The sequence below is a fragment of the Otolemur garnettii genome, unplaced genomic scaffold, assembly GCF_000181295.1.
Source record: "Otolemur garnettii isolate 467f Iridium unplaced genomic scaffold, OtoGar3 scaffold00022, whole genome shotgun sequence".
In the NCBI taxonomy this organism is placed as follows: domain Eukaryota; kingdom Metazoa; phylum Chordata; class Mammalia; order Primates; family Galagidae; genus Otolemur; species Otolemur garnettii.
In genome coordinates this window covers 15,031,758-15,040,855 of record NW_003852417.1, presented here as the reverse complement: position 1 = coordinate 15,040,855, position 9,098 = coordinate 15,031,758, and the positions used below count along the sequence as shown (strand labels likewise).

At 44.9% G+C, this 9,098-nt stretch overlaps 1 protein-coding gene across 1 annotated transcript in view; it reads left to right on the top strand.

The window, feature by feature from the left end:
• Positions 1-971: 971 nt before the first annotated feature.
• The window catches only part of ATAD2B (ATPase family, AAA domain containing 2B), a 183,275-nt gene continuing 175,148 nt past the window's right edge, over positions 972-9,098 (top strand). Inside the window, exon 1 of the mRNA XM_023511813.1 lies at positions 972-1,532. Coding sequence (XP_023367581.1) covers positions 1,317-1,532 — 216 coding nt within the window. The 5' untranslated portion in view covers positions 972-1,316. The remainder of the gene's footprint in view (positions 1,533-9,098) is intronic.

Sequence of the window (9,098 nt, the reverse complement as noted above, 5' to 3'; positions counted from 1 at the left end):
TATTTTTTTTCCTTTTTTTGAGACAGAGTCTCAAGCTGTTGCCCTGGGTTGAGAGCTGTAGCCGTCATAGCTCACAACAACCTCCAACTCTTGGGATCGGGGGGTACTCTTGCCCCTGCTTTTTCTTTTTTAGTAGATACGTGGGTCTCGCTTTTGCTCACGCAAGTCTTGAACCCGTGAGCTCAGGCACTCCACCCGCCTGGGCCGCCCAGAGTGATGGGATTTTAAAGGCCGGAGCCATTGCGCCCTGCCTAAATTACAGATTTCAAACCTTTGGGTTTAGGTTCCTGTGTTCTTAATTCTTCCGCGGGAGACAGAGGGAGAAGGGGCCGTGATGAGCAAGGCTCTTAGAAGGACTTCGTTCTTTGTGATTCCGCACGCTGTAGGAAACCACTCTCCCTCGCTTTGTCTAAGGACGCAGGGTTCTAGCATGTTGTTTTTCTTCTTTTTTCTTAAGCTTACCGAGTTCCAGATACCGAACAGACTATTTTATCACACTTGTCATTCTCAATTTTACAGCTATTGAAAGTGCGACTCCACTTTAGGGTTGTGCCTTGCGTCTTCATCTCGGCACACCGCGCCCTCATCAGCGTTCCCAGTCCACCTGAGCCTTTGCCGGCCAGTTTTTACTCCTTCTAGGCCAGTTAGTGTGAAGCGGGTGTGTGTGCGGTGTTCGGGCCTGGCTGGGCGCGAGGGCGAGGGCTGCAGCACCAAGACGCACACCACAACTCGGTCCAGCGCTCGTCTGGCTTTTCCCTTTCCCTCAGCCTAGGCGGCTGAGCAAGCAGAAACCATAGAGCTGTGACACAGCCCAGAGCGTCGCTCCCCAGGCCGCCGAATGCTGACGCCAGCCGGGGGCGGGGCCACTGGAGGCCGAGGGTAGAGGCGGGAGAAGCCGGGAAGGGGAGGGCTGGGCGGCCCTGCAGCGCCCCCGCGTGGCCGCGGCCGGGAGCGGTCTCGTCGGCCCTGCGGCGCTGGAACCCTGACGCACGGAGCTCGAGAGCGAGAACTAGAGAGAAAGGGGTAGAAATGGCGGCTCCGTTCGGCTCCCGCTGAGGAGGGTGAAGCCGGCGGAGTCTGTGCTGTCGGCTTGCAGTGTTGCTCCCGTCTCCCGCTATCTGCCTTCTCGCACGGACTTCTCTTCCTCTGTCCTGCTCTCTGCTGTCCTTGTCTGCGCTCCGCAGAGTCGGGGCCGGCTTGTCTCTGCCCGCCCGGCTCGGCTCCACTGGCCCTGACTGCCCGGCCGGCGGGCCGGCCTTCCTCGGCTCTCCCGGGAGCGTCGGGCGCGGCGAGGACTCCGTCCCCCTGGCTGGACCATGGTGAACACCCGGAAGAGCTCGCTGCGCCTTCTCGGGTCCAAGTCTCCAGGGCCCGGGCCTGGGCCTGGGGCCGGAGCAGAGCCTGGGGCCACCGGAGGCAGCAGCCATTTCATCTCCTCTCGGACCCGCTCCTCCAAGACCCGCGCTGCCAGCTGCCCCGCCGCCAAGGCCGGGGGAAGCGGTGGCACCGGCGTCGCTCTGGACGAGGCCCGGGTAAGAGCGCGGGGGCCCGAGTCCGGAGGCTGGGAAGTGCCGGCCCGGCCGCCGGGGCTTTGTCTGGCCGGGTGGAGGGCAGGAAGCCTCCAGTGGGGACTGCTCGGGCGGCTGGAGACGGGCTCTGCGGGTGCGGTGGAGGGTGGCACCCAGGTAAAGGGTCTCCCTCTATTCTAGGCTTTTTGCTTTGGTGGCTCGGCTCTTTTGTGTAAAAAACCAGCACTGAGTCCGGAGGAGAGGGTTTCAGGGTCCCTTTCGGGGCTTTCGAAAGATCTGCTTCCCGTGTCCTTGTCCTGTCTCAGAGGGGAATTCTAGGGGAAGCGAGAGCAAAGGGCTGGAGTCCCTGGGTGGAAGGGTTGGAGAAGTGAAAGTTTTCTGAGGTGTCAAACCCTTCTTGAAAGTGTGTCAGTTCCTGCCGCTGTCTAACTTCAGCTTACTCTCAGTTTGGGGGTGGTTCAAGTTGGTGAGGAAGTGAACAGAGAGCTCCAGTTGGCAGCTAGGCAGGGATGCTGCAGAAAGTTTGTAGCTTCTCTGACACCAACTTTAAAAACAAAATCTACGCTATCGCCTCTCTAGGCAGGAGAGATCAAACACAACATTGTAGCTGCAGAACCAGCTAGCCAGCTAAACAAGGTTAGGGATAAGAGAGCTTTCTGGTCACAAAAGGAAGGAGTCCAAAAAACCCCAATGGAATGTTTTGGATAGTCGGCCCTGTCAACCCAAAATTGTGGTTTGTTGGATGTCTGTGTTTTTATTATGGTACTATATCACAGAAGGGGAATAAACACCATCTTTGTCATAGATTTGCAAAAGTGACATTTGAAGAAGAGGATAATGATTTAGTTATTTGGGGAAAAAGTGGTTGAAAGACCTTGAAAACTTTTTTCCTGCAGTTTAAAAAAAACGAAACTTGTATAGATATTTGCCCCTTTACAGGGATTGACACATTTTTGTTACTATGTGATTGGTTCGGAATTCAGAGAAGAGTCCACTGCTTCTGTCTAGGAAGTGGTTAACTTGCTAAGTTAAGTTGGCTAAAAATGCTTTTCATTTAGAACATTCCTTTAAATTTACACCATTTTGCTATTATGGCAGTATTTAAGTTCCGTAGGGTTCTACAGGATTGCAGTTTGTGTATGCTTTCGTATTGTTTTGACACAAATCAGAATGGGATTTATGCAAACGCAACAAATACTTTACCATTCCATTCTGAAATCATGTATCTTTGAAAATATTCTTGTCTTTTATTTGCTAAAAATCTGAAATTATTTTTAGAACTGTCCTATTTAATAGACTATTTTGGGGGCTTACAGATGTCTTAGGTTGAAATAAGAAAGCTAAGTCTGAAAGTTGTGCCAAAAGATTCAGTATAAGTATTCTGAAGACAAGGCTTTCTGTACCAAGTATTCCAAGCATGTACAAACATCTTGACTTACTGATGCTATTATATATTTTAGAATAAAAGTAAATAGGAGAAAAGGCCTTTCCTTTATACTAAGGACAAATAGAATATTTAGAGTGTAAGCATTTAATTGTACCATGTTATGAATGCCTAGTCTTCTATTAGAGCAGTGTCTCACTCATCTGAGGCAATTAGCTCATCTATCAATAATCAGTTTGTGGTCCCATTTTTGAATTCATGGCTATCATGCTATCCTTACCCCCTGAGGAATAAGGTGAGGTAATTTGTCAAGCAGCTGTTATGGAGATGTTAAAAGGCAAGGAATCAATAATCTAATGTAGAAATGAACATATGGTAGCTTTTAAATTGCTAGAAGAATGAAACATATTAGAGCTCTTTCTAGAAGGATACAAATGAAATACTGTTTTAAGGACCCCTAAATGTTTTAAAGATCATAAATAACAGGCTACTGAAGATTTACTTTGAATTATTTGTTTTTCGGTTTTAAGAAGATTTGTTACAGCTTTAGTAAATGATAGTTACCTAATTGCTTTTTCTGATAGATTTTAGAGACTTAATGTAAAGTAGTGATTGGACCTTTAGAAGAGGATGTTATAATTCTGATTTATTAAGTTTATGGATTATACATTTATGAAGCAGGTTGTATATTTACTTCCTGTATTTCTGAAGTGGATTAATTTGAACTTGTTTAGCTCTTTCTCTCCATTTGCATTTACAGAAATTTAGCACTCCTGGTTCATCCTTTCTGTTGTACTTAAAGGCGCGGTCTTTGTCTGTGGGGTCTGTTCATAGACATTTGTTAGTGTCTGTAAAGTCTTACTTGATGGAAAATGAGATTGCCCATATATTGTTACCTAGAATACTTATTTTTGTAAGAAGTGTATTTATCTTTGTAAAATATGTAATTGAAGAGTTTCCCCTTTTTCATTTTTTTTTTTTAAAGTGACAGAGTCTCACTTGGTTAGTGCTGTGGCATCACAGCTCACAGCAACCTCCAGCTCTTGGGATTAGGTGATTCTCCTGCCTCAGCCTCACGTGTAGCTGGGACGACAGTCGCCTACCACAACAGCCGGCTATTTTTGTTGTAGTTGTTGTTTTTGTTGCAGTTTGGCCTGGCCGGGTTCGAACCTGCCACCCTTGGTATATGGGCCAGTGCCCTACAGACTAAGCCACAGGCACTGCCCCCCTTTTTCTGTTTTTGTGCTGTGTTCCTCCATTAACTATGCTTGATGCTGATTTTCACTTCTTTCTTTTCTGTTTGTAGAGTATTTCATTTATTATATCTAGAGACATTTCATTTGCTTTAAAAAACCATAGTACTCAAAAGCTTTTCCTATATTTTTGCCTTTTTGCCAAGAAGTATATTTGGAGGATAGGGGATAATTATAGGAATACATTCTGCAGGCTATTGGGATAACTTATTTTCAGTGTTAAAACTTTTATTTTTCTTATTAGTTTTAATATGTAAAAGGCTGGTTTTTTTTTTTTTGGAGACAGAGTCTTACTATGTTGCCCTTGGTAGAGTGCTGTAGCGTCACAGCTCACAGCAACCTCAAACTCCTGGGCTTAAGCCATTCTCTCATCTCAGCCTCCCAGGTAGCTGGTGCTACAGGCTCCCGCCTGGCTATTTTTTGTTTAGCTGGCCCAGGCCGGGTTTAAACCCACCACCCTTGTTGTTTGTGGCTGGTGCTGTAACCACTGTACTGTGGGCCCCGAGCCTAAAAGGCTGTTCTTAATGTATATAACTTCATTGAGTTTGGGGATTAAGTATCACCCATGAAGCCATCACACCATCAAATTTCCTTGCTCCCTTATTACTATATATATATTTTTTTTTATTGTGTGTGGCAACACTTCATGTGAAACCTACCCTCTTAGCAAATTTTAAGTATACAATACAGTATTCATAGCTGTAGGCACTAGCCTAGTATATAGTCCTTTTTTTTTTTTTTTTTTTTTTGAGACAGAGTCTCAAGCTTTCACCATGGGTAGAGTGCTGTGGCATCATAGCTCACAGCAACCTCCACCTCTTGGGCTTAAGCGATTCTCTTGCTTCAGCCTCCCAGCTATTACAGGCACCCAGCTATTTTTTGGTTGCAGTTGTCATTGTTGCTTAGCAGACCTAGGCCGGTTCGAACCCACCACTCTAGATGTATGTGGCCCGGACCCTTGCCTACTGAGCTACAGGCACCACCCCTGTAGTCATCTTCAGAACTTATTTGACTAAGTGAAACTTTGTTGCCTTTGATCATTTCCCCATTTCCTCCTCCCCCTCCCCTCACCAGCAGTCACTCTTCTACTATGAGTTTGACTATTTTAGATTCTATGTGTAGGTGAGATTATATAGTACTGTATGTTTTTGTGACTGACCGGCTTATTTTACTTAGCATAATGTCCTCCGGGTCCATCCATGTTGTCACAAATGGCAAGATTTCCTTTTTTTTTTTTTGCAGTTTTTGGCCTGGGCTAGGTTTGAACCCACCACCTCCGGCATATGGGGCTGGCGCCTACTCCTTTGAGCCATAGGAACTGCCCAAGATTTCCTTCTTTTTTAAGATTGAATAATATTCCATTCTACATACACACATGTACACATTACATTTTTAAAAATAAATGCATCTATCATCAGACATTTAGATTGTTTCCATATCTTGGGTTTTATGAATATTGCCATAGTGGAGTGCAGATATTCCTTGAAATCCTGATTTCAGTTCCTTTTGGTAAATACTGAGAAGTGAGATTGCTGGATCATACGTCAATTCTATTTTAAAATTTTTGAGGAACCTCCATACTATTTACTATAGTGACTATACCATTTTAGTTTTCCACTGACAGTGTAACTGCATTCCCTTTTCTCCATATCCCCCCAACATTTGCTGTCTCTGGTCTTTTTGGTAAGTCACTGTGGTTTTGATTTGCATTTCCCTGGTTAGTCATGTTGAGCCCTTTTTCATATACCTGTTGACTATATATCTCCTTTTGAGAAATGTCTGTTCAGAGTTTGACCTCCTCTGTCCCCATTTGAATACCCTTGATATCCTTCTCTTGCCTGATTGCATTGGTTAGAACTTGCAGCACTATGTTGAATAGCAGTGGTGAAAGTGGACATCTTTGTCTAGTTCTGAAATGTCTATTCGGAATCTTTGATTTTTATTTATTTTTTTGCTGTGGTGTTAACACATTTTGGAGTTTCTTACATATTTTGGAATTTAACTCCTTATTGCATTATGGGAGAAATATTTCCTCCCAGTCCATAGGTGGCCTTTTTGCCTACATGTTTTTTTTTTTTGAGACAGAGTCTCACTATGTTGCTCTTTTTTTTTTTTTTTTTTTTTTTTTGAGACATTGTCACTGGTCGCCCTCGGTAGAGTACTATGGTGTCATAGCTCACAGCAACCTCCAACTCTTGGGCTTAAGTGATTCTTTTGCCTCAGCCTCCCAAGTAGCTGGGACCACAGGCGCCCACCACAACACCTGGCTATTTTTTTATTGTAGTTGTCATTGTTGTTTGGCAGGCCTGGACTGGGTTTGAACTCGCCACTCTGGTGTATGTGGCTGGCACCCTGGCAGCTGACCTACAGGCGCTGAGCCCCTGTGTCCTTCTTTAATGTGCTCTTTTATCACCCTGTATTTCTTTTCCAACACTTACGCATTTGCCAACAGAACAAAGCAAAGTAGTCAAAATTGAGGGTTAAAACATGGAAAGAAGGGTGGTGCTTGTGGCTCAGTGGGCTGGGCGCCAGCCCTATATACCGAGGGTGGCGGGTTCAAACCTGGCCCCTGCCAAGCTACAAGAACAAAAAAATAGCTGGGTGTTGTGGCAGGCACTTGTAGTCCCAGGTATTCGGGAGGCTGAGGCAAGGGAATTACCTAGGCCCAGGAGCTGGAAGTTGTTATGAGCCATGTGATGCCATGGTACTCTACTGTGGGCGATAAAGTGAAACTCTGCCTCTACAAAAAAACAAAAACAAACAAACAAACACATGGAAAAGAAGTCTGAGAGGAAAATGTAATAATATACTTAACTCTCAGATGAGTGGGGAAAAACAAGCTCCTAAGAGCAGCACCCTTATTTTCTTATACTGTATCAGATTCACACGGAGCACAACACAGGTGATACTCAGCAACTTAACAATGTCTACTACAATTTTGAAACAAAGCAGTGGGGGAGTGCATTACCTCTGGTAGCCAAGTGAAAATGCAACTTTAAGGAATTCAGCTACTGGCCAGTTGGGTAGTCCAGATAGCCTTGAATTCTGTTGTTTAGGTCATGGATGAAATTTATAACTCCTACATAAGTGAGTACTTATTAATTCCTTACATCATTTCCCATCAACTGTTTTTTCTTTTTTTTTTTTAGCTAAAGTCTTTTAACCATTCTTTGATAGGTTATTTATTGCAGGTTTTCTAAATACCTAATTATAGATAAATTTATACCCTTTGGCAACCACCTGGAGAGGTGATAGCATTACCACTAGTCAGAACTAAGTAGTTCAACTTAGTGTTTACACCTGAGTAGAGAGTGTTTCTGCTTGTTGAAGGGTCTAAATGCCATATTACTTTGAATCGTTATGGTTGGCATTTCTTTTAGGACATATGCAGTGAAGTTTTATTTATGTGCTTTATCGATTTCGTTTGTGTGCTCAGGGTGGATGGCCTGAGCTCATGAGTTTGAGATCAGCTTGAGCAAGAGCGAGATCCTATTTCTGAAAATAGCTGGATGTTGTGGGCTCCTGTAGTCCCATCTACTTTGGAGTTGGAGGCAGTGGGACCACTTGAGCCCAAGAGTTTTAGATACCAAGGGCAACAATGTGAGACTGTCTCAAAAAAAAAAAAAAAATCCTAGGGCAGATAACTTTTTTTTTTTTTTTTAGACAGAGTCTCACTATGTTATCCTGGGTAGAGTGCTGTAGTGTCACAGGTCACAGCAACCTCAAACTGTTGGGCTTAAACTATTCTCTTAACTGAGTGTCCCAAGTAGCTGGGAATACAGGTGCCTGCCACCACTCCTGGCTATTTTTTTGTTGCAATTGTCACTGTTGTTTTAGCTGGCCCGGGCCAGGTTCATATCTGCCAGCTTCCATGTATGGGGCCAGTGCCATAACCACTGTGCTATGGGCACTGAGCTAGTTCTGCTGTATTTAGAAGTAACAGTTCAACTGGAAGTCAGGCTTGTGGTACCTGTCTGTGTTCCCAGCTAGTGAGGAAGGGAAAGGAGGAGGATCGCTTGAGCAGAAGAGTTTGAGTCCAGCCTGGGCAATTTGGTGAGACCCTTGGTTCTCTTGCTCCTTATCTCTTTTTTTTTAAATTAAATCATAGCTATGTATATTAATGCAGTCAATGGGGTACAATGTGCTGGTTTTATATACAGTTTGAAATATTTTCATCAAACTGGTTAACATAGTCTCTCTCTCTTTTTTTTTGAGACAGAGTCTTATACTCTTGCCCTTGGTAGAGTGCCTTGGCATCACAGCTCACAGCGACCTCAAACTCTTGGGCTCAAATGATTCTTTTGCCTCAGCCTCCCAAGTAGCTGGGACTATAGGTGCCCACCACAATGTCTGGCTATTTTTAGAGACAAGGTCTCACTGTGGCTTAGGCTGGTCTTGAACCTGTGAGCTCAGGCCGTCCACCTGCCTCATCCTCCCAGAGAGCTAGGATTATAGGTGTGAGCCACCCGGCCCTGACCCCTGTCTCTTAAAAAAAGGGGGGAAGGCAGCGCCTGTGGCTCAGTGGGTAGGGTGCCAGCCCTATGTACCAAGGGTGGCAGGTTCGAACTCAGCTCCGGCCAAAAATGCCTCAAAAAATAGCCAGGTTTTGTGGTGGACACCTGTAGTCTCAGCTACTCGGGAGGCTGAGGCAAGAAAATTGCCTAAGCCCAGGAGTTGGAGGTTGCTGTGAGCTGTGACGCCAGGGCATGGTACCAGGGGTGATAAAGTGAAACTCCATCTTTAAAAAAAAAAAAGAAGTATATAAATGGAAGTGTCTTTGTGTAAGTGCTATAATCAAGGACTATTATGTGCCAGACATCGAAGATAATAGATAACTTCAGCTCTTTGGAATTATTTTTCTTTTGTGAGACAGAGCCTCAAGCTGTCGCCCTGGGTAGAGTGCGGTGGCATCACAGCTCACAGCAACCTCCA